The sequence below is a fragment of the Manduca sexta genome, chromosome 14 (assembly GCF_014839805.1).
Source record: "Manduca sexta isolate Smith_Timp_Sample1 chromosome 14, JHU_Msex_v1.0, whole genome shotgun sequence".
Taxonomy (NCBI): Eukaryota; Metazoa; Arthropoda; class Insecta; order Lepidoptera; family Sphingidae; genus Manduca; species Manduca sexta.
The window spans coordinates 12,670,937-12,697,884 of record NC_051128.1 but is presented as its reverse complement, the minus strand read 5'-3'; the positions used below and the strand labels follow the sequence as shown (position 1 = coordinate 12,697,884).

The following is a 26,948-nucleotide window of genomic DNA, read 5'->3' as shown; positions in this document are numbered from 1 at the left end:
CGGTCGGGCGGGTCGGGCGGCGCCGCGCGCGTGTCCAGCGCGTCCTGCACCTCCAGCGCGCGCACGAACGACAGCGGGCGCGCGGGCCGCGGCGCGGGCGCGGGCGGCGGGCGGCGGCGCGCCAGCGGGGACGGCGCGGCGGGCGCGGGCGGCAGCACGGCCACGCCGCCGCGCAGCGCGCTCGCGCTCGGCCCAGGCGTAGGCGCCGCGCTGCGGGCTGGCGGCCAGCTCGCGGATGTCGTCGGCCGTGGGGCGGTGCGGCGCGGCGGGCTCGGCGCGCAGCAGCTCGCCCTCGGAGAGGAAGCGGCGCTGCGGCGAGGTGCGCGCGGCGCCGACGCCGATGAAGTCGGGCCGCCGCGGCTGCGTCGGCGTGCCCGGGTTGGACCTGTCGGGCGCGGCGCTCACGTCAGGGGTATAAACGCGCGAGCTCGTCCGAGCCCTCGCTATCGTTATCGTACGGCCTATGGACAGAAGGAGAAGGGAGCTGCGGGGCGAAGCGTTTGCACGTGCGATCGCGCCACCGGCGCCCTCGCCCCGACCGCTTTGCATCAGAACGTTTGTGAGGCCCGCTCGGATATCTACAATATTCATTGTCGCCGTGGGTAGCAAAATATACTAAGCGTATTATAATACAAAGTATGTGTGAGGCATTCCAAATGGATATTTGTATGATATTATATTGCGGTGCGAAGGTGGTGTACTGCGCCGTGTTCGCTACCCGCAATGACAGCGAATATCATATAATATATCTGAATGGATCATTCATTTAACTAAGTAAATATAGAGTGCTATCGCCGACGACCAGTTTCCGCCCTCGAGTCCATCATCAATAAACGAGCAGTTACACTACTTGTGAACGTGTATACACGTCGAGGTCGGTGGCCGGTCGCAGCGTCGTTCTGAATGCGCGGGGCGACGGCGGCCACTACGGTTGCGGGGAGCATGCCAACGCCACATGCCACGACTAATTATTGTACACTATACATACACTACGTCTACAGCGAGCTACTCTACCGCACTCATCCTGACGAAAATATCTAATATGTCTGTATGAAACATACCTGCGTCGGTCGCTTCCCGATTTCGGTGTATTTATAGTTATTAAATATATTTGGATTAAACCCATATAATGCAAACAACTTGGAAAGACATTGACGTAATTTCATCAGGATAAAATGCAGTTACCTTGAACTTAGCGCGACACATATTGTACTGGTAATAAAATAATGCATATTTCACTACAAAACATTTTGTTGCAACTGATATCCTCTTTAATAATGTTATGAAAAAAAAATATATCTGGCAAATAAACCAAATCTAATTTAAATTATGACTAATCCATTATAAATTTGCACTGTCAATTAATTTTATACTGACAACTTCAACACCTGATGTAAAACGATTTAACATTATTAAGAAAAACTAAGCTGATACCAAATCTACTGAAAACGAACGGCACAGACAATCACAAGAAATCCTGTTACCATGTGATTGGTGTGGTTACAAATCGACCATAGAGAAACGATTGTAGCCATCGTCACTCGTGTAATGTGTCGCGCTACGTGCCCGGTCCGTATGTCCACAACAGCTTGCAAATGAAAACATACACAACTCTAAATTACATACAATCACAAGTTTGTAATCTAAATCCATGCAAATAAAAAAATAATAGCCATCTCAGATGCGTAAAAATTGTCTGTGATTTTAAATTATCGTGCTATATTTTGTTTCCTTTTTAAATTACACAGCAGAGGTGACTAAGTTTAATTTTGTTTCTGAAAATAAAAATAAATACAGGCATCATTAAAAAAATAGATTCATGCAATCAAACTTGATAAAAAAAAATAGCCAAACCTATTGTGTTGTGCCTCATTTCTTTTTTTAAGTAGATTATCTCCGAAAAGTATAGTTAAACCTTTTTGTAATTAATAATTTTAAAATCTTCCACAACCAATATTAATAAACTATTTGCATACCAATCAATGAAAATAAACACACTGTAACCACAAGAAATAAAACACACCAAGATGCAAAATTCAGAAACCAGTCAATCTGAACACCTTACATAGCGAACCAACTAAAAGCAATTATAATAGAAGAATAAAAAGATTTCAGTGAATTGGTGGATTCTTGTGTTAATAAATTATTTTTATATATGATTGCCGTGTTAATACTGCCATATTAAAAGCAATTATTCCATTTTTAGTACTAGCGAAATCATTGTTTACTACACACAGAGCTAAAAAGTCACGCCAGATCCCCAATATCAACATGCACACACAGTCAAAACCCAAGTCCATCATTAATCAGTTATCACAAACATGTATAGCATCAAACTTTTTCACGACGTCATAATACGTCATACCAAAAAAATATTTGAATAACGATTTTCAACTATTGTTAAACCCAACATAATTAATCGGTTAACGCAACCATGTATCACATCAATCTAGTACACGACGTGATAGTACGTCATGACAAAAAATACTTTAAAACACGTCATTGAACGTTTTATTCACCAAAATCCACCAATTCACGTCAGAAAAGACAACCACACACAAACATAGTGTAACATACAAGTGTCATAACGATTTACCGTCGGCACGTCGGCTCTATGCGTTAGGTCCACCTGCCGTGGTAAGCGTTAAACGATCACATAGTTTATATCGTATCGTATTACATATAGTAATAGAGCAGAAATGATTGTTTGAAAATCTACTTTATATCATTTATTCAAAACACACAATTAAACGCTGATTCTAATGAAACTAAATTTGGAATATAATTTACACTTAAAATTTATTTAATGATTTCTTAAGTTTACGCGAATGTTAGATATTTAAATTAAACTATTTTACGAATTTTATCGCGGTTTTAATATTTTACTTTTATTCCGACGTTTCGAAGACTTTGCAGCCTTCATGGTCACAGGGGGAAAATAGTTTAATTTAAAATTTATTTATTCAGCAAACGGATACGTATACAAAAACATAAGATTTTGACACATTAATATTACTATTAATTATAAATTTTATAATTAATAAACATTTGTGAACTCCATAAAATGAACCTCATGTAAAAAGACAATAGAATTTAAGACAAGGCAGATATTTAAGCAGGTTCCGATGCCCTGCGGGACCCTAAATAATAAATTACTTAGTATCTATAGCTACTCGGCTGTAATCTTCATTTCTACTGTATTACTTTTATATCAATACTGCTATACTTCGTTGTGCGAAACACAATATCTATAACGATGTAATCAACGTAAGTCATGTCCTGGGTTTTACAAAATGATCTCTATATAAATGTGACATGTTCTCATATCAGGAAAATATATTATATTGAGAAAGTTTTTTAATTGTTTCTCAATACATTATATAGACATTAGAAATGCACAACGAAGAACACAATATTTAATATATTTATCAATATTTGCATAGTATTTATACTTAAAGATGTTTGTGTTTATGTTACATATATTAGTGGATTAATAACTATGTGTATTCTATATCGAGTGATAACATATTAGTATGTAGAAACAAATAATAAATAACTGTCGCAATCAAACACCTTCAGAGTAAAATATCACAGGCGTGCTTACATAACATTTGGTCCTTCGAGCCGGATGTTGGCAAACTAATCAAGTGAAACCAATGTCCAATCTGACTAGCACTTGTCTTAAATAACTTAACATCACGTGTGCTTAAATAACAGTTTTTTTTTAATACCAATTTACACTTCAAATATATAACCACGCCCCGTGACTAAGCTTAATGTACACCAATAAAGTATCGACACACAATTAGTGTTCCCAAAAATTATGTATGTACTAAACATAGTGAATACGCAAACCATTGTACATGCAAATAAACACTTAATAAAATAAACCATAAAAGCGATGCATTCCCAATAGGTTCAGGGGATTTTAGAATCGTAAAATTATAATTATTTTAGCAGATGCGACGATTTATTAAAATTTTTGAAGATAATATATCTTACCCATCACAATAATTAAATGGGCATTTAGAAGTTACAGTGGAACACTAAACGTGTTAATTATACCAGAATAATAATAGATCTTCGTGGTAATTTTTAATTGATAAAAATTTAAAATCTATTTAATGTAGTGGTAAAGGACTAAATATTTTTTACCTCACAGATGTGTCGCATCTACACAAATAAACATCTTACGTTTTTAGTATATGACAGGAACAGGCCATGACACAATGGGAAATAATATAAATACCTAGAAAACTTTTATGGGAACATTGTCTTCCTTCAGATACATCGCCAATTATCCGTATATTTGAAATTTTGATCTAATAACATTGTAAGCATTGTACAGTTAAATGTAAATCAATCGACAATGATGTCTGTTTTTGAGTGTTTTTTTTTGCAAGCGAGAGATGAGACGAAACACACACCTGGCTCAATTTTTCAATATAGCAAAATTGAATGCTTTGTTTACTTTTCATACAGTCAATGGTTCTCTCAGCCCCCGCTTGCTAGTCCTGTATCCAGTGGTACGTACCTTCTAACAGGACTGCTGACTGCGAGCGGCGTGGGTACGCCGAGAGCCTTGATCCGCTGCTGCATGGTGGGCGACGGTCGGGCGCCGCCGTTCGACCCCGACTCGTACCGCAGCGGCTCCATCACCACGCGGTAGCCTGATGTAGTCGTGCCGCCGTGACTGTGGAGTGGAAAAAATGATCAAATAAGATTTGCATTTACAAGACTAGCATGCGCCAAATATTATTAATCAATCTATCAATTAGCCTATCGCTGTCCACTGCTGATCGTCGGTCTCCCTAAGTAATATTATTACTGAAGTATTTTTTAATTTGCAACATAGAATATAAAAACTCAAGTACATTAAGTGAAAATTTCACTAATTCATACATACATACATACATAACATCACGCATTTATCCCCGAAGGGGTATGCAGAGGCGCAACTAGGGCACCCACTTTTCGCCAAGTATGTTCCGTCCCATGATGTGATAGGGGGCGAGCCTATCGCCATATCGGGCACAAATTCCAGACTCCGGGCTGATACTGAGCAGAAAAACCCAAATATCACATTGCCCGACCCGGGATTCGAACCCAGGACCTCAGGGCGCTATTGTACCGGTACACGTCCGGACGTGCAATACAACTACGCCACCGAGGCAGTCATAATTCTACTAATTCATGTGTAATATAATAAAATAAATATAACTGGTAACGGGTAATCATCATTTGTCAGTCAACACTTAATCTGGATCCTATTCCACTTACTATCAGGTGCAGTAAGGTGACTTTCGAGTATGGCACGTACGAAAAAAAAATCTCACCTAGTATTTCTCGATAACGGGCTAAGTCTCGGATAGTGATGGTGTCTCGGGGGCAGGTGGTGGTGCTCAGCCGGCGGGAACAGGTTGGCGGCCGAGCCCCTCCGCTGCAGCGGCGGCGGCGTGGGCTCGCAGTCCGCGCTCTGCGACGCGCCCGGCCCCTCCAGCTCGCACGGCGGCTCCTCGCGCCCCGGGGACAGCTGCGCGCCAACGCGTGCTACATACTACGCCACTCCCAGTTACACCCTCCCATAGCGGAGTGGCGGGTATCGCAACCTTTGCCTTACAATCTTTGGACTCATAAAAGAAACTTGCTAGTAAACATAATCTCTTAATTCATGAGCCCAATATCTAATAGAGGTTTATTCTGATGGTACTTAATACTCAAACTCTCAACGATTCTAATTTGCTTGCTTAAATTTTTGGATTTTCATTTATTACCAACAGTTGTTGAACTTTTTCCAAATCATCATATCTATATTATTTTTTAAATATTGAGTAATGTTAAGCATACAGTGACAATTACTTTAAAAGTAAAATCCATTTTGCAATCAAAAACAAAAAGCCAATGTAACAAGTGTGAGTTAGTGGATGAAATTATTATTGCAGAATGGCGAATCCGATATCCAATAAGAAGATATATTGTGCCATTGAAGTGTTCAAAATAACCCTTTCTATGCGAACTATACTAATTACTTGTAGAACAGAAAACATAGTTATAAAATAGAAACAATAACTATATAAAACGTGATATCACGAGATGGGCAAAAAGATTTATGCAACGACATATTATTACGTCATTCGCTAAGAACGGGTTAAACAGATAAATAAAGCATTGAATCGAACAATAGTTCTTATACTAGTTTTTAGGTTATCGAAAGCGTTAATTAGTGTGTCCATCCAGTCCAGTGCGGTATATATTGCAGTAAAATAAAAAAATCTGATTTAAATTGTTAATAATAAATAAGTGAATATAGGGTCCTATGTTAGTTTGTCATGACATTTTAATTTTTGATTCTAAGCAATAAAATCTTAGTCGTAGATAATTTAATTAATCGATTTCGATCTATAAAATTGTATAAATTATCTATTACACAATAAAATTACTATATTTCTACTTTACTAAAATTTATATTACATATTTACTATTAAGAATATATCAACAAATGTAATAGACTAACATTTTTCTTTATCACCTCATTTACCAACAATCATCCGAAAAATACCCCAATAATTTCAAAAATACCCCAATGATTTCAAAATTACCCCATCAAATAATCGTCACGTCACTACATTGCATATAAATACACATAATATATAGATTAGTGGAGAGCCAGACATACCATGTCTTCAATTCACATGCACGACATCAACAATGATGTGAATTGAAGGTATGTGGTTGCTCTAAAAGCGCGATAACTAGATGGCACTTCTACTGAATATGATTACAAGCAATTTGTCCGCTAGTGAAGCATGACTGTGTTGGCTCGAGCTACTCTAATAGCCATATACGCTCTATGGACCAAATGATCATTTATTTAAATTAAAAAAATATTTTAGTATGAAATTATGCATATATTTTGGGTGATTTTTCGTATAATTTTTTCTATTGGTTTAATTTTTTTGATAAACACGCCTGTTAATCAGACATATCTGTTTTTCACATAAAATACTGCTAGAATAAATACAAGAATCTATATTTATTTGTCTCATAGATTTTTATTCTCATAATGTATATTGATGCACCAAACTGAATAGATTAGTTTCTGTTTAATTTAATTTCCAAAATCTATGTGAAAACGATACTGAAATATTTCAAGAATAAAATAACTACATGTTGGCCCATAGAGGAATGAACGATGTTGATGATTAGTATGAAAACTGTTTTAATGTTTTTACTTTTCTCCATTTCATCACACAGTAAGTCTTCATAGTGTCAGTGGCAGTAGTTATAGAATACTGCTTTTAAGATTTAAATTCGAAATTGAAAATACAAAAAAAATATAGTTATCAATACGTGATTTCTGTTTATACCCAAATAATATAACAATCAACTGCTGTAGTTAGATATATTGTTATGCAGTGAACATAATAAAGAAAAAGGTAAAGAATATTATAAGAGATAACGATAACTTCATGCAACATATTAAGAAAAGTGCATATTTAAAGTTTCTCGAATTTCTATTATGCCGTATCTCAAAGATATCTGCGTTGTTTCACAAAAAGTAATTTTCCTAGTATATTTTTATAAAAAAAGACGCCATACCCCTTACACAAATTCAATCATACCCTATTTCCAAATTCAAATTTACCCCATTACCATCAGATTTTAAACCGAGTAAACTTAAACTAGCATAGCATGAGTGAAGCGTCTGGCTCTCACCTTGTTGTAGTGCGCGTGCGGTCCCTGCGGTCGGTGCGCGTTCCCGTTGTCCGCCGTGTACGTCTTTACCTGGTGTGTGTCGGTCGCTATGGTGGAGATCGCGGACGCCGAGTGACCGCCGCCCGGCATCGCCTCTCGACGTTTCTTGCCGCCCTTGTATAAGTACTTCGACGGCCGGACTAGACTGTGGGGTAAAATTGAATTGAGAACGGGGTAATTTTGTATTTACGAATAAAAGTAGCATTTTTTTTTTTAGATATTGCGGTATGGATCACGAAATGGAGTAATTTGATTGGTTTATTTTTTGTTATCAAAATTAGAGCTGATAGCTGTGGGGTTTTTCATTAATATCGGTCGTAACAATGGTCGAATTATATTGTGAATGGGGAAGTGTTGAATTCTGAGTTTTTGGCATATATATTATTTTAAGTTATGCAGTCTTACTTATAAACTTGTTTTAGCGTTAAAAGGTGGTTAAGAATTGCTTAAATAACTATCAAAAAATAACCGGTTCCTAGTTCAAACCTTATTATGAGGCAAGATGTCTGGCTTTTTACTCAAAGCTGATCGAGTAAATTTGTGTTTTAACTAAGCATAGCTTTGCGAAATTTTTATAAGTAAGACTGATGATTTAAGAGTATTTCTAATTAAGATAAATTACAACCACAGCATCTAACCTCAGTCAATGTTACGTTTCAAATTTCTTTCATCCTAGAAAGCCTTCATGTTTCAGATCAATTATAATGGAACCTGAGGAGCAGACAGACTAGGTTGGACAGATAAAAGGTATAGTTAATGACGTAAAATTGACTGTATTATTAGATTGCTATGTCAATTTAAAACAAAAAATAAGAGATTAATTTTATAGTTATAAATAATGCTCTCACTTTTTAATTTACGGCTAAATCAATTAATTAGACGAAAAATTATTTTATTTTGTTAACTAAGGCCGAAATCTTTCATCGATTTCTGTCGCTATGTTCAAGGCCCTTATTCTCTATCCCGCACGTTATTTTAACCGTGCGTAACAAGCACGTAACACAACGCGTCATGTTTAGGACTATAGAAATTTGGCTTACAGAATACCATTCCACGCACATTTCTCGAAGATAACATGACACGGCCGCGTTACACGCTTACACCATCATACAGAATAAGGGCCCAGATCAATACCGAGCATAAACCAATCAAATAACACATCACGCAAACTTCACTTTGTTCCATTTTCAAATCCAAAGATAGCGCATGGAATCGTTAATTGAAAGAGGCTGTTAGTAAATAACGTTAGACAGAGGATTGGCTATGGCTCTGGCATTGCCTAGTCCATGGGCGACGGTAACCACTTACCATCAGATGAGTGTAAGCCACTTTATTTCCGCCGCCCCATGTAGGTAGGTTTATATATGTATGTTTCTAAAATACTTAATAATTTTCCATTTGTATTATGGAAGGCACTAAAGTTGAATAAACAAATGATTAATTAGACCAAGTGAGCGTCCTCTGAAATCTGCCGCCCATAGTTCGCGGCCTATACGGCCTATTTACAATTCCAAGACTGGATAGGTCATAACCTATCGGATGCAAAAAATTGTCTGAAACCACTCACCTAGGATACTGCGGTCCGAACTGAGTGTAGCAACAATTGTACCAACACCCCTTTGAGAACGGGTTGTACCCGCCGGTGAACTTGCCCGTCACCTGCTCGTTGGTGGTGCGGCCGCGCGACACCAACACCATGTGGAAACCGGTCAGACCGAATATCGGGATCGCGAGGAGTGCGATTATACCCATTATTACCATTCTGGTTGGCGGTTAAGGGTTGTTTGTGGGTAACGTTTGGTTGTATGTTTGATATACAAATTATTAGGTAGATAAAACGGTATTACCAAGTAACTTATCTCGCCTAGTATAGAAAATGTAAATTAGGCAAGAAATCATTAAACGCGTGTAAGGAGTTTTTTTTAAACGTCATTTTACCTACAGTCCACACGTGAGCTCCGACCGCATAAGTTAAAGTAACGAGTTAATGCAGTGATTTTGTCGATTTTGCACAATCGAATTAGGTAAAGGCAGAAACTAGACTTTCCCGCGCTCACACCCGCCAGTGTGATTGTAAGCTAGGATTGCTAGTGCCAAGCATTGTATGACACCGAACTGTGAAGCTAGGCGTATCTCGGCGACACTATACTGTTCTTATCTCAAGACGAAATGAATCAAATAGAAAAAGTTGGAATTATTAATTTTCCACTTCCCTCGGTAACAAAGCGGGAAACAATATAGTGAACTAAAGAGGCATTTTAAAGTCAACTATAGTGACGTTATAACTAAAAAAAAACTAATTACAAATCACCACGGATAGAAATTTCAGGGGCTGAAAGATACATATTTTATTACGATCGATATATATATTATATCGATAACATAATATCGATTAAATCACCGCATAAAGTAATTACGTCAACATTCGATTAGATTCCTCGAAGCTCGCGACCGGACTGTATTTCTACGCCTTATGCTTACATTTACAACACACAGAAGAGTATTATGAAAAGGATACGACACAATAGGCTCGACTGTGGTCAAGTTCTTGTTGTTGTTCATGATGTAATATAGACTGAGGCCGAATATGCTCAGCATGTGTATCGATAACGATATCAGGAAGAAGAAGAAGAATCTGTAGTTACGCCGCCCGATGCAGTTGTTCACCCACGGACAGTGATGGTCGAACGTCTAGAAACAAACATATTTTTTTTATTGATTTGAATGTTTTTTATTGCTTTGAATAACGAGACGAGCTCGCCGTTCGCCTGATGGTAAGCGAAACGACCGCCCATAAACAGCAGAAACACCACCCAAGACATTGCTACAAAGTATTGTTTGGTATTCCACTGTATCAACACCATCTAACACTTTGAATTACAAAGTTTGGTATTCCACTAAGCTCGCCATCTTGAGATATGATATGTTAAGTCTTATTATGTCTAGTTACACTGGCTACAATGTTTTGCATATAGCCTTTGATATGAAATAAAGATCTTCAGAAAAACAGATGGTAATGTGTTTCTACAGTATTGCTGGGCAGGCGAATGTTGGTGCATCATCGGCTGCAAGTTCAATATCAACTTTGTACATATATGTACAACGCAAGGTCGATATTACTTAGGCCGAATTACGCAAATATTTTTACAAACACGCAATATAATTGGCGAATCAATTTGAAACGGTATTTCATTGATAGATATACGTATATCCATAAGCATACAATTCGAACTTAGGGTTGCGCAACATGTTTGAACTTTAGACTTCAAACGTACGCATTCGTTTTGAACAAACTTTACGTAAGCTTAAGTTGATATAGTGTAGATCTGCCTTTAGACTTTGAAAACTCTTACCGCCTTATTACAAAAAGATAGGTTAGTACTGGGTTTAAACCAAGACTAAAAAGTCTAGGTTTGTTACGGTACTAAAGTTAGTACTCGGACTAAAATTCGTTCTTATTACAAATCCAAGACCAACCGAGGATTATCTAGTACCGAAGATAGTCCCTGATTTAATTCGTATCCACAGAGTATAAGCAAAAATTACCGTAATTCATTGATTCATTCACTCCGCGTTTGACGCACCGTTCCTTTTAACACAAATATGTATAAAACGAAGGGCAAAATGTTTAATAAAATGTGATTTGGATAATGATGATGATGCTAAATATATACTATTTTGCTATTTAAATATATCTTAAAGCTGAAAAATTTAAAATGGCTTGGTTTTGTTTTAATTCACTGTTGACTTGTTAAGCTAGCGTACAATGGAATGAAGTGTGCGGCGCGCATATTTGGACATTATCAAAATGTTTACATTTCGGTTTATTTATGATTTTGATTAATAACACTTCAAGTAACATAAAGGAACGTTGTTCTTTTAAAACAATTTAGGCACGGCAACAGCATCACAAGTGTAATTGTTTTTGTTGTGGAATCACTTACGTTACGTATATTTTAGTTATACCAATTAAAAATGGAGCAATAAATCAAAACAAACGAGGCGAATATTGGACTTTTGAAGAAAAGGTTAGTTAAAAGCAATCATCTTGGTTATGAGCAGTGTAATAAATTAAAATGTTATTCAATTAGTACAAATTTCCTTCTTAATCCAAGAAATACTACGTTAACTTATTTCCAAGTCGGTTTACATATTAGATAATAAATCAACCAAGACGAGTACCAATATGTTAAGATGTAAAGAATGAAAAAAATAACAAATAAGTAAGTGAGTAAATTTTGCTGTTTTTGTAATGAATATTTAGTTACCATGACTTATGTAAAATGTACCTATATTTGTAAGACTAAACGACTTATTAACTAACGAAAACTACGAGGTCTATTGAACCGCAGATTTGTTCCTAACATTTTTAAATCTTCTAAATCCATTAAATCAATCAAATTTATTTCCATTTTTTCTATTTTAGTTTATATTTGGTTCTCTAAACACAATTATCAACTTTGAAATTTGATGTTTCGAGGTTAGTACTGGAGTTAAACTAGGTGTCACGGCGGTTTAACTTTAGTACCACAGATAGTCCTCGGACTAGCGATAAACTCGGTTTTGTAATACCATTTTTCTTAGTCCATAGTTTAAACCTGGTACTAAACCCGGTACTATAGTTAGTCTTCGTTTTGTAATAAGGCGGTTATACTTGTCAATAAAAGACCGTGTGGACCGGGCTTAAGACACAAGCTTTAACAACACTTCGACGCTTGAGAGGCAATCATATCTAAGCGACAAATGTACCCAAAATATCACTACATAGTATAAAACAAAGTCGCTTTCTCTGTCCCTATGTGTGCTTAAATCTTTAAAACTACGCAACGGTATTTGATACGGTTTTTTTAATAGATAGAGTGATTCAAGAGGAAGGTTTATATCACTCACTCAGTAATTTAAATCACTCTACTCAAAAATGTACTGATCGTCGCTTAGATATTATTGCCTTTCAAGCGTCGACTTCATTCTGCCCACTTTTGTCACTGACCTACCCCAACACTCACCTTCTTTTGTCTCTACCCACTATTCTTTTTGAATATTTGATTTGTCCAGACCCAGGGTCTGGAAATCTACCCAAACTCGTACAAGCAACACTGACCTCTATGCAATGGTTGCACACGGAACAGTGCGAGCACCGCGGCGGCCGGTAGAACTTGCACGTGACGCACCACTTCATGCGCACCGTGATGCCGTTGATCTCCACGCTGCGGTACAGAGGCGCGCGGAAATCGTCCTCCCTATCCTCGTCAGGTGGAGCTGGAACGGGAATGAGGATAATTAGTATCGATACTGTAGAAATTACTTACAAATAGGTTGATTACAATGATGGTGGTAGGATATATTTTGTATCCGCCCGAATAACGAGCACCGTACACAAGGTGTTATAACCGCCATAGTGGCCGACGAGTGTTGCGTCCCGTTCGCTTCCAACAGACATAATTGTGTCGAATGCCGAAGAGTACTCATCTCCTGTCAATCGACATCACATTGGATCCCACTCCACCATCAGGTGCAATAAGGCCACTTTGTCGTTATACAAAAATACGTCAAATTCATGTGATCTGGTCTGATGATTGTTATTGTGTTGCCGAGATGCGTTACAAGTTAAGCGGGTATGACAGACGCATACGGCACATTCAACTAGATTTACCGGTTTCCTGACTCATGCTAATGTACTTTACAATATTGAACAATTAAACAAGATGTTTGGCTTTTACGTTTGGTGCTATTGCCTCCTTGGTATGTTGGTAATGTACATGTGCCGGGAGTTCGATTCTCTAAAGGTATTACTTTGGTAATTATGTACAAGATTTGTTCAAGTATGTATTCCAACCTCATATTAAAGTGGGATCAGGTCATGTGATTTTTTTGCAGTCTTTGTCTATTATAATATTTTTTGGCCGGAATCTGAAACTGTGCCGTGATAGCTGTAGGTTCGCCTTCTATTACGGGATTCAGCATTCTAGTGTAAGTGTTACTTACTATAGTAAAAATATAGTAAGTAACACTTCAGCCAACCCCATGAAAAGTTGTGATGGTATGTATATCGCGTGAATAGCTTGTTGCGCATCCTAAAGGATAACGGTATAAAACCTAAGTAGTAAGAGAGGTCTGTGCTCAGCAGTGGGCAGTCTACAGTGGCAGTTAGACATTATGCTATACTCCCGAAGTCGGGCCGTAAGACCGGTGATACCACTTACACTTACAGATTATATTCACTGGTGGTAGGTCTCTCATACGTGAGAGTGTAGGTAACACCACAATGTCTAGTTCTACCGCCAAGCAGCAGTGTTTAGTCACTGTTGTATTCCGATTTGAAGGACGTTGTAGCCAGTGTAACTACTGGACATAATTAGACTTAACATCTCATGTCTCAGGATGGCGAGCGCAGTGGGATACCAAACAATACTTTGTGATTCGAGGTGTTGGATGGTGTTTCTTCTGTTTATGGGCGGGAGTATCACTTACCATCAGGCGAACGGCAAGCTCGTCTCGTCATTCAAAGCAATAAAAAAAAATAACACCTTATGCACAGTGATCGCTATCCGGACGGATATAAAATATATCCTACCACCAAAACTGCCAGAAATACTCCTACGATCACCCCCCATTACGTAGGACCTATAACTGGTGGTTTCATACATCTGTCTACCCCCGAAAGGAACAACGTGATGCTATTTGCATTCAGTTAGTTTAGCTATCTTCTTGAAGTAACTGTGTAGCAATATTAAAGATAAAAAATAACTAGTTTCAAAGTAAGTACCTACTATAATTTTATTAGATTAAAAATTAGAAGAAACTTTGATCATAATAGACTATTCGTACTAACACAACCCAAGTCAAAGAAGGTCAGTCGCCGATAAGGTTCGGTGGCAGAGGTCGATTAGAGTTTTCTGCACTGATAACACGAAGCGATAGCGGGACTTTAGCACGCGGAACAAGAATAAGCGAAATGTATGATGTTTAGCATCTGATGTTTCAGTGATGAAGGCAATGCTGTAATATATATCAGCCCTGTATTATATATTGTCCCACTGCTGGGCACGGGCTTACTGTACTACTGAGAGGGATTAGGCCTTAGTCCATCACACTGGCCTAGTGCGGATTGGTAGATTTCACATCCTCAAAATTCCTATAGAGAATTCCGCAGGTATTCAGGTTTGCTCACGATGTTTTCTTTTACCGTTAAAGCAAGCGAAAAGTCACAGATAATTTTCGGAAGTCCGAGGTGTGTGCCTTTGGGTTTTGAACTTGCGGAAATTCGTCTCAGCAATCCGTTTCATACCCAACTTGGCTATCCCCGTTTATTCCTAGGCTTGATAGCCTTCTAACTTTAATACCTAATGGTAAAATCTTGTGAGTTTATCTTTATCAACAATCTACGAAACTACACAAGGGTTTACGCGACATAATTTACTAATTCAAAATTAAACTGTCCTTAAGCCACATAAGGATCCTTTTTAATTATATTCCAAGAAAAGTCTTGTAACAAAAAATCACAAGCATATTCCAATTACTAAAAAGTATAGCTAATATTATCTTCCCTACTTAGAATCCATTCCCTCCCTCTCCCGCTCCCCGTTGGTATTTGCGTCCTCAGCGTCCAAATGTGTCATAAGGTCGATAATCAGATATCTAGGTGGTCTGCGCTCGCTTGCCCACATTATTATCACATTAACTGCATCGAACACGTTATCTTGCCGATAAACGTTTATGAACTGTATTACTTATAGTGTTAGAGTATTGTTCTGTTTCACCCAACACAGTCAATTAGGGTAAAGCGTTAAATGTCTTATGTTGAGGTGATACATTTTATGCTCAAAACTGGAGTACATCAGATCTATATTATCACACATATGAATTATGATTAAATTTTATTTTGTTGATTGAACAGACTTCCGGACTTATTGTTCCGAATCAGAAAAATCGTTCACTAATATGACTGTATAATAATTTACCCTCACTTTCAAGACTCCTCAAATATGAGAGAATTTTCCCAATGTCTCAGGTTATTCCTCTCAAAACCATACGAAATACGAAGACTTATTTCAAGAAGATATAAAATTCAATGATACTGACCTTTTGGTATGACGCCCGGGTCCATGAAAGTGGCCAGCGTGAAATTGGCCAAAACAAAAAACGTTATGACACCTTGGTATGCGGGAACCCATGGATACTTGTAAAGGTAGAACTGACACCTGAAACGTGAAAACAAACGTTATATACACACCGATTAATATCTATATACATAAAAGAAAGTTGTGTTAGTAACGCTATTTATAACTCAAAAACGGCTGAACCGATTTGGCTGAAAATTGGTGGAGAGGTAGGTTAGAATCAGGAGACGGGCATAGGATACTTTCTATCCCGTTCCCGTGGGAACGTGTCATAAAACGTGATATAACAAAATGAAATTTAATGTGGAGATATTTTAAGACCCAGGGAAGGTTATAGGCTACTATCGCGGGAAAATATATAGTGGGACTTTTATCCCGGAAAACTCCTTCACGCGGGCGAAGCCGCGAGCAAAAGCTAGTATCATATATGTGCAATGGAATGAGGACAGAAGAACCGGCCAAGTTGCTCGCCTGTACTAGTAAGTTCTAGTAGCAATTGCGTCAGAACTTCCTTCTAATACTAACGGTAATGTAGTCCTGCAAGCTTCGAAATTTGTAAAAGTCATCTTGCTGTAACTAAAAATTTTTTGAAGATTTTGTCTTCTGCGAGTATTCTTGCCAATCTAAACCTTACTGCGCACTTTTATCATAAATAATGCAAAGCTGTCCAGAATCTTGACAAGATTTCAATTACGGAAATCTGAACATGACTGCGCTAATTACCCTAATATGGGCAGTGATCTGTTAATGGCCAATAATAATACGAGTAATGTCATTAAAATTTAAACCAAGACAATACTGTTGGGTGGCAGAAATAAAATAACAGTAGTAGCAGTGTTTATATCTAGAAATGCTTTTTACGAAACAGCAAAACTTCTCCATTGCAAGGGTAAGTGGATTGGCGTCCAGTCAGGAGTATCGACTGATGAGAGACGATTATCTATAATTCGACTCACGCAAGCGCCTTACAAACCCTCAGGTACACAGTTTGGTATACGACACACTTAAAATCTAGTAGCTATACCGAAAGACGCACTTAGCTTAGAGAACACAAGCGTGACGATCCGCTAATCTAAAGGCGTATGCACACTACGATTTACTTGACGCGTTTAAAACGGTACTAAGACGCAATAAACGCGGTGCAGTCTGAAACTGTACTGACAACGTGCGATCAAAAACGAGCCTTTCAAACTGTTCTATTTTCCATATCGGAAAAGTCACCATTGCATCTGATGGTAAGCGGAATGATGCCCAGACGTTATCGACTGACGAGATATAATTATCCCTTGCCACTCACCAGTCGACAAAATTATCCGGCCTGTTTTGCCGGATATATACAGGCTGATCCCGGAACACGACAAACTATGGTTTTAAGACCATTTGCACAGTGGTCGCTATCTCGACAGCTGAAATTAACACTTCACTAACTTGAAAATGTCAGCTTTACAGGAGAGACGTTTAAAATGAAAAATAAGATAAATTTTATAATAGAGCTTTCTTATTGAGCGTTTTGTGTTATTCAAGAATTCTTTATTTTATAGCAAAGACAAGAGATTTTGTTAGCTTATTAAAGATAAAAAAACAATAATTTTGAATTCTAACGGAAATTAGTCAAAAATTTATTTAGCGTAATGTTAATTGCTGGTATCGATCTAGACGGACACAAAATAATTCGCACTCTTGATAAAATAATGACCTATTTCAAAATTGTTAATTTGTGGCAGTCGTTGGAAAACTAATTTTTGTTTCCTACCTTTCTTTTAAGATGCTATAAAGTTGAGCTTATTTAGGATATGTAAAAAACAAAACCTATAGCACGAAAAAAAAAAAGGAAAAAACTAAGAGGTCGCAAACAGAAATTGGTTGTTTGACGAGTCCCACAAATTAGCAATTTTGGAATGGGTCATTATTTTATTAAGAAAGCGATATATCTTACCACAAACAACAAAAAAAAACCCATGTGCATAGATCTTAAACCTGTGAGGTTTATTGTGCGGGGCAGTCAGCCGGAACGCTGCGTTTAAGTCACGCTCCTCACCGCTATTTATACTGCAGCCTTCAATTAGTTGGATAGTTAAATCTGTATTTTTATAAACAATGGGGAAGAATGTAGAGAACTTAACAGTTTTAATCTTGGGAATCGAAGCTAGTAACGAGATAAATATGTAACCACTACATTAAGGAGAATCAACGGCACGCGACAAAAAATATGGACTCGTATTATAACAATATATGCCAACATAAAATTTACTTGGGACCTAAAAAAGGTGCTATAAAAAAACGCACCAGAATGGCTTAGGCCTGGACTTGAACTTGCAGATACAACTATTATTATTTTATTAATAAATATTGGCACGTTAACGAATAAAGGTTAGCGATCCCTGCATGACACAAATAAAACGATAAAAAAATACCCGAGCGATTTATTTTGAAATCCGAAAACCTTTTTCTGGGTTCAATGATTTCAATCTCCAGGTAGAAGATAGCATAAATAGAACGACTTATAAATATAATAAATATAATCAAAAGGACGTTATCGGTACAGTCAGCCTCTTAAGATATGGATGGTTAGACACAAAGCAATGTAAACATTTTTATCGTGTGTAAACAACGCGTAAGAAAAACATTATCAATGACATGAATAAGACATATTAAATAACCGTGCCTCTTGAAGTTACATGTTGTTTATGAGTCATCTATGTACAGTCAACCACATAAGCTGAACAAATTCAAAACTTCAAATCGCCTATACACGTTAACTTTAATTGAAACGTTGTTTTTTTTTCAAAGAATAGTTATCACTCTTATTTGTTTTTGTGAAGCAATAATATAACTAAGAACATAAAAGTACAGGCGATTTCAAGTTTTGAACATGTTAAGCTGCTTATGTAGACGACTGCATTTAAAAAAATATATATGACAGCCAGACAACGCGGAGCTTAGTCTGATGAGGTAGGTTTAATCGTAAAATCACAACAAATTCTTTAGGTTCAGTACATAAGCACTCAAAAAGGACTTTTGAAATCATCCCTTGAAAGGATAAGAGAAAACATTGCATTATTGACCATAAGGACTGACTAGGTATCCGGTATACACCCTCAAGAATATCCTTCAAACAAGAATAGAACAATACTTTCACCACTTGGCAACTTGCTTGCTACTTGACGAAAGAAACAGATGAATCTGTGTCTAATAAATCTACTCAGAGAGACTCTCACATATAACATCTTGGAATTCCATATTATTGTCACCTAAACGTCAACACGTCCAATTATGTCTATAGAATCGATGCTTTTATAAAAATAGACTAAATAACATTTGTAATTATGTAAATACGTATACAATAACATCAATAATACAATAAAAAATATTATCTGACTAGATTAAATCGACTTCGATATCATACATAGGTTCGTTTTTATTAATTACATTTAAAATGTCAACATAGGTATTTAAGAAAAACTAATATGGGAAATATTTATTAGATCAATACGAGCAAAAACAGTTTTTAGCATTTTGTCTGTTTCAATTTGATGCAGTTTTCACTGATGTTGCTAGATGACTAACTTAAAATGTTACCTCGAGCGAAGCCGTGAGCAAAAGCTAGAAGAATGTAACAATCATCATTACTCAACTCTCAACGATCAACAGCCCAAATAATCTAAACTTCCTGAACACGTCATCAATAAGAAATAGCCAAGCCCAAGAAGACGGCAGGGCGTGACCAAATCAATGACGATGACACATTTACGTTGTCTTGAAGAAAGCAAATTATGGGTCTGATTCCAGATAAAACTAAGTTAGGTACGAATTAAAGAGGACCCTGGCTTCAACGTAAGTTTGTTGTATTGAAGACGGCTAATGTCATCAATGAAATTACTCATTTTAGGTTCATGTGACATGAGTTAAGGAACATGTGCCGGAGTCAACACATTAATTAATAATATCCAATTTTATAAAATACGTAAAATGTTCTTGTCTACAACCCTCTAGGAACCTCGTGTGTAAGACCAGATCCAAAATTTACTTCTGTAAGTAATGACAATGATATAAAGGGTATGTTAGAGGAGTTCTAGACCTGTCAAAATACCCTTGTCCCCTTCAAAGTATAAATAAGGAAAATGTTATTCTTCTCTGTTGAAAAACCTTCTACATGGATGTATGTCAAGCCATTTTTGATTAAATTACACCCACCGAAGAAGTACCTGGACCCAACAGCATTGAAACTATTGATTCGATCCTAGGAATAACCGACCCATACGGTATTCAGAAAGTTTGTTACACTAATTAAATCAATAGTGATTTCATCGATTCGCCGAAATAAATCTAATAAAAAGGAAATCTATTAAAAATAAACCCATTTCTAGCTGAAACTAGGTCATCTAACTCTAAAATAAACACAATCATGAACATGCTAAAATAAAAATAGACGCTAAGTGATTGAACTAATTAATGGAAAAGAAAAACAGCTGGGTAACAAAAGTGGGGAAGTTTTGTACCCATTTCAAGTCTCAATTGCTAAAATAATGACTCACAATCACGTGTAGCCTCAACATCAGAGTCAGACATGATAATTCGTATATCTATAACTTCTATTAGTTACAATCAATTTCGTCTGTAGTGTAGTTAGAGTAGTTCTGAGCTCCCAGATTCAAATCCCGGGTATCAGCCCAGAGTCTGGCACTTGTGCCCGTAGTGGCGATAAGGTCTTCGGCTATCACAACATGGCACCAAAGACACAGGTTAATAATGGGTGCCCTGTTTGCACGTCTGCGCGCCCCGTCGAAGATCGTGATGTGTATATGTGAAGTGTTAAATATATAAGTAGATGTCAATTTCAATAAGGGGAGCAGTCACTGATGAGTTAAATCTGAATCACTGTCATGTGAAATTCTGTTCACCAATTCCACCATTATTATATAATCCATGAAGGGTAAAGCAATAGTAATAACCAAAGGAGTTGCTACAAAATAAACGTCATTTTAGGCATAAGCAACAATAACTTTAACTTTAACTATTAATGTAAAAACTGACCATAAGATATATCTATTTCACTCAAACTTATTGTTATAATTAATTGCATTAACATAGATCTTAAGTCTCGATTGACTGTCGAAGTAACCAGGTCGGTCACGGAGTACGCAGAAGAACTCAACCCAAGGTTACTAGCCAACCTTGACTTAGTCATTATGAAATCGTTAAGATAACACTCAATTCACAATTTTACTGATACGCGCGGTTTATCGGCTTTAAATGTTTGCACACAAATCGGTGTAGCACAGGGCTGCTAAGTTTTTAACAGTAAAGCCAAACGGACGATTCCCATTCCCGAGCCATTGACCATTCTTATATTAATTTTTAAGACTTGTACAATGATTGAGACAATTTGGTGACAGCGCAACTCGTTCTCTCCGCAGCATGCAACACATTCAATTATGCAGGGTTTTTAAAATTTATTGGCCCGCTGCTTATAGCTCGTGGGTCTTGGGTCGAGCAGCCTTGCTCTAACATAATATTGAATTACCAGCAGTGACTTCTGTCTCAGAAATTACTACTTTAAGGGCATGATAATTAAAATCTAGAATTGCGAATCAAATATACAAAATCCGTTTAAAATGGATTACGAAGCGCAAAAACAATTATCATTTGCACACAATCCTCTTAATGCTAGGAGAATGGCGAGGGTTGGAGGGTAGGATTATAATGAGGCTTTTCACCATGCGCACGGCGAGCACCATCCAATCATGAACGAAATCCGATACAAATATATTATTTAACGAAGAAGTATCATTTGGTTTGCACGTAAATATCATTATGATTGCGCACTAGATAACCTGATTTTGTTTTATTAGTACAACGATATCTCGCCTGATAATGCAGTGCAAAAACATCGACAAGAAGCGTGCACGTTCTTGTATTTATTATGTAGGCCTGTTTAATAACTTCTTCATAACGCACTTGAGAGTGGAGTGACGGGTAATCAAATAGAGAACTAATTTATTTCTTAAAACAGACGGCTAGAATTATATAGGTTACATAACTCATGTAGTGAGATTTATCAGTTAGTATTAAATTAACAATGCTGCTCAAAAACATACACACAAGTACCATTGTGCTAGTGTGTGTTTTTCAGCAGCATTACAAGCAAAATCGTGTTTCCAATTATAAGCAAAATAGTGTTTCCAATTACGATTTTAAATCAGACTACATATTCTTCTAAACGTAAAAAACCCCAATAGACTTTAGGAAAGACTAAAGGAAGTATTGTACCTCCAGCATTTGTACAAATTACTTACTAAAAATAACATCAAATTTATATTATACTTATCACATCTATCAATAAACTGACTACAGTGTGACCCGAACACAAATTAAAATTCCTTAAAGTATGTTAAGAATTATTAATATTTTTATATGAACGGATAGAAATGGAAGGCCAAAGGTGTAAAGGGGTAACAAATCGGACAGCTGTATCATCAAACGCAATGAGACCAGAGCTTGGTTGTAATATACCCTTAAGGATCGCGGTTGAAGTTACATAAACTCATGGCAACCAGATCTAGATAATGGCTTCAGTGTTTATCTTTTACCTGAGGGTAATTAACATCGGCTTGCGTTGAGATTGTCTAAAGATATTATACAGATTCCTTATTATTAGGTAGTTGAATGACTAGAAAAATGTACTAGTGGATAAAATTAATTAGTAACTTAAAGTTTGATACAGCAAGTGGCGAGATGATTCACGCTCTCATTTATTGGAACATATCACATTTAAAATTTGACTGAGCTCCATTTTTTCCTACGGCCTTGACAGTCTATCGTTGATTTAGGAGTTGCAATTGGCGGTTTGAGGGAGGGAGCGGGAGGGGGGAGGGGGATATAGTCTCGTAAACCGACAATCCAAAATATGTGATTGATAAGCGGAAATGGCGTTTCCTCGAATCAGCCGCCGGATCCGGTATCGACGTTTTCTACAATATTTATCGACAGACATACGTGATTTAATTCGTCATTTTTACTTGTCTTAAGGACTTAAATTATCTTCTCCAGTTATACTCTAACGTAGTGGTGGAATAAGCTTTCCTTATCTTGTCCATTTCGTTCTATCCTGAAAGATGTCTCCGGAATCCTAACAGTCTTTGTAACCTTTAAAACTTATTCTACAATCAACCTCATTCATTACGAACGTTATACGTCTAATATATTCTTAATTTGTTTATAAGTCAGGCTCATCCGCCCCAGTTTCCGTAGATCTGTCCTAGTTTTCTAGGAGTTTCAGCGTAGTTTGGTAAAGACAATGCAAAATTATCGTTAAATCCCGAATTTCATACTGAAAACTTCAAACCACATTTTTTTAATAGGTTAGTTTTGTTTTGTGTGTTGGACTACCCAGTCAACACAGGGGGAAACCTGCGAATGTACTGGAATCCCGCTGCTTAGCGACTGCAGGGTCCTGGAGGAAAATCGGCAGCCATAAAGTATACACACGTGTGCCTAGGGCCGCGACAAACACCACCCCGTACATGGGCATGTATTCGGTATAGAAACAGACCTATAGATAGGTATTAAAAAAGATCGTGTTAAAAATAGCCGAAATAGGTGTTCATAAGTCTATCAACTTTTAGTAAGTAAATAAGCAAGACATGTATTGTAACTATTAGAGTCCTTGACAAATTCTCAGAAATATTTTCATTACAAAGTGAGTGTTACTTCAACCGCAATATTAATAATGTGTCGTCAATTTTGTGAGCGAATGATTCATGGTTTAACGCTAACTAATGGGCGTCAAAATAACACTTTCGAAATACAAAAACAATTAGTAACATAATGCTTTGTGTTATTAAACATAACAATCTCATTAATACTCATTCAGTCATAATTCAACTTGCAAACTAAGATAAGCGTGTCTTAAGCTAAAACCCAAAAACCAATAGCCCTGTATTATAGTCCCACTGTTGGGCACAGGCCTCTACTATGAAAGGGGTTAGGCTTTAGTCTACCACGCGGGCTTAATGCGGATTGGTAGACTTCACACTCCCTCAAAATTCCTATAGAGAACTTCTAAGGTATACAGGTTATCTCACGATGTTTTCCTTCACCATTAAAGCAAGCGGTAATTCACTCATAATACACACTGCCACACATAATTTATAGAAAAGTCAGAGATGTGTGCCCTAGGGTTTTGATCCTGTGGACATTCGTCTCGGCAGTCCATTCCACACCCAACTAGGCTATCGCCTGAATTCATAAAAATAATTAAAACCTGATTATAAATAAATAGCCTTTGTCTGTGGCCCCAACGGCGTAAAATTTAACCGGGATAAATATATTTTCGGGATAAAAATAGCCTATAGCTTTCAGGAGTAATGAAGCTTCCTATTAATAAAATTAAATCAATATTGGTTTAATAGTTCCCGAGATAAGCGCGTTAAAACAAACTCTTCAGCTTTATTTATTATTTAATGTATATTAATATATATGGCGAAGGATCAAAATTTCCGTAAGCGAACCTGACACGATATAAGTTATAACCTTAGGTACTAATATGCATGAAAGCGATCTACAAATCAATGTAATGATAATCACATTTTACATATATTACGAAAGGTAAGCCGGCATTAATCGGGTTATAAGGACTTTCGCCACTGGTAGACATAAAAAAAAACTGAAAAACATATATATTTACAGTAGCCCACAATAAGTGGTGTGCGGTATATTGTACAGCGTACATTGTACAACCGTTGTCGCATGCCGCTATAATTACGTCCTTACTTATATAAGTGGACACCTACAAACGTTATGCCGTTTTCAAACACATTACGTAAAATAATTACAGTTTTAATATTTATTTTATAACTTCGATATTGGAGTCGAAATTCCCTTTATATATCCTTCCATTATATTTTATTTAGACAGAACGAAAGCCTTTACCTACCATCTTAAAGTAATAAAAGCAAATTAATATTATAACTCCGTTGGTGGTAGAATATTTGGATCCGCCCGGATATGTGTAAAACCCGCCATCGCAGTCGTATATCGCGTTCCGGGGTAAGCCTGTGTATATCCGGTTTCAAACAGGCCGGCATAATTGTGTCGACTGGCGAGGAGTAATAACCTTTCGTCAGTCGACACTATCTGCACGGCAAGCTGCTCACTATTATGTAAAGTGGGGCTTTTTAAATTTCTAATTCTCTAAATTACCTCCTTCAAAAAATCACAAAGTTAACTGCCTACAAAATTATGCCCTTTTCTTGGTTGATACAGACATAACATAACCAAATTTAAATAACTCTTGGACCATCCCATGTAACAATAGTAATACAAATACATGTAAAGACTAATTACTGTATTATATTCGGAAGAAAACTGTCCCACGACCGAGCCCGCGACCTCCCAACTACCTTGATCGCTCACGAAGGTCACAAAAGTTAAATGAATCATAAACAAATTCGAAAACATGGCGTACTCAACATACGCACTCAGATGTAGTGAAAGTGAAAGGAATTTTATCAACTGTTCACGGTATTTAACAGAACATGCTTGGAGAAAGAATTTGCGCATTCTTCGGAAAGAGTTATGTCAGGGGCCGTAGCGAACACGCTTTTCTGCAATGATTAATGCCAATAAAAACAAAAAAATAGGAATATATCTTAACGATCTGTCTGGTCTGTCGTTCGGATATGTCCAAATCCAATTTGTTGTGATTGGCCGTATCGCTTTTACAATTCTGCCAATGTCAAGTTTGAAGAGCAAATTCCCATGTATTTTTGATTTCTATGACCTTAAGCGATTGTAGACAGGCGTGGCTGTGGCTCCAGTTGTCTTTGCAGAATAAGAAATCGTAAAAATATTACTGTATGTCCAATAGGATTTTAACCTCTTCGGGGATGAACGTTCAGAATACCTTACTTAGAGCTCGTCTATTTAAGAAAGTCGTAAGTCAAAATTGAGTCTTCTAAATTGTTTGCTTTAGGCCGTAATTAGTGGGAAGAATTTTATTTCTCGTAGAAGCTTCTTTTCGTGTTAATTATTAAAAGTTCTGATGATACTAAAATTCAACTCAAGTGGTAGGAAATTACCAAGATGGGTGAACAGTTTTAATAACAGAAAACTGGCATAAAACAAGTGAGTTATAATTTCCACCCACCGAGAACGCTCATTATGCAAAAAACATTATTTAAGGGAGCTTGTAAACTACGCTGGTCATGCAGTGCCGTAAAAATGTTGAGCGCATACAATACTTAGCTTTAGGCATTAGGGTTTTCTAGACCTGATAATCGCACTGAGAGTAGTTTACGAGACGCAAGAACTTAGATTATAAAATGAAACTGCATAGGGAAGAGAGTTCATTCTCCATTTAGTTTTAAAATTGGAACATAGTTTGTCATAGGCACGGTTACCATTCGAGTAAATAGCCAAAACGTCGCAGCTTGTATTCAAAAGCTTGGTGGACTATCTTAAAATATGGCGTTGTGAGATGTTCCACAAAATTCCAGTGAAGTAAAGGGTAAGATTGGCTGCTGAACTAGAGAGAGAATGCTGTTCAATATAATATATTTTACTTCATGAATGACCAACTACTCAAAAGAACAAACGTCATAATATCCCCCGACGCAAATAATGACGCAAACTTGCGACTGACTCAAAAGAGACACACAAAAGTATGAGAAATAAAAGAAACTATAATACAAGTGTTTAACAATTAGTGCCTTTCCAACTATCACATTACATAACCCGATAATAGTCCAACTATTTTAACGAGCAACATTCTCCGTAACATGAATGCTGCATAAATATCAGAATTAAAATACTCACTGCTAAGGTCAAATGTTAATTTGTAAATATCAAACAATTTTATGGGTCAATAATTATTACACTTCGTCAGACAATTTGAGACGTTAATTTTAGATTATTTTAACATGGAACACGATTTTGTTTCCCTTGGGATAGAGGTATGCAAAGATAATTTTGATACTTGGGTATAAAAAAAACGCGGTAAAATGACTACGTCTTTAGGCTTGGTGATGAGTGCCTTGTAACTAATACACAATAAACAGAATATGCTGTTAATTC

The 26,948-nt window shown here is 37.1% G+C and overlaps 1 protein-coding gene across 2 annotated transcripts in view; it reads right to left on the bottom strand.

The window, feature by feature from the left end:
• Positions 1-248: 248 nt before the first annotated feature.
• LOC115445241 (palmitoyltransferase ZDHHC8B) overlaps positions 249-26,948 on the bottom strand; it is a 29,190-nt gene continuing 2,490 nt past the window's right edge. Inside the window, exons 2-9 of one of the 2 annotated variants that reach the window (XM_037438422.1) lie at positions 15,838-15,956; positions 12,857-13,014; positions 10,274-10,446; positions 9,323-9,517; positions 7,717-7,900; positions 5,337-5,557; positions 4,535-4,693; positions 249-461 (exon numbers count right to left, since the gene is read on the bottom strand). In XM_037438422.1, the coding sequence (XP_037294319.1) occupies positions 407-461; positions 4,535-4,693; positions 5,337-5,557; positions 7,717-7,900; positions 9,323-9,517; positions 10,274-10,446; positions 12,857-13,014; positions 15,838-15,956 (1,264 nt within the window). In that variant the 3' untranslated portion in view covers positions 249-406. The remainder of the gene's footprint in view (positions 462-4,534; positions 4,694-5,336; positions 5,558-7,716; positions 7,901-9,322; positions 9,518-10,273; positions 10,447-12,856; positions 13,015-15,837; positions 15,957-26,948) is intronic. The other variant, XM_030171447.2, reaches the window with a different exon arrangement.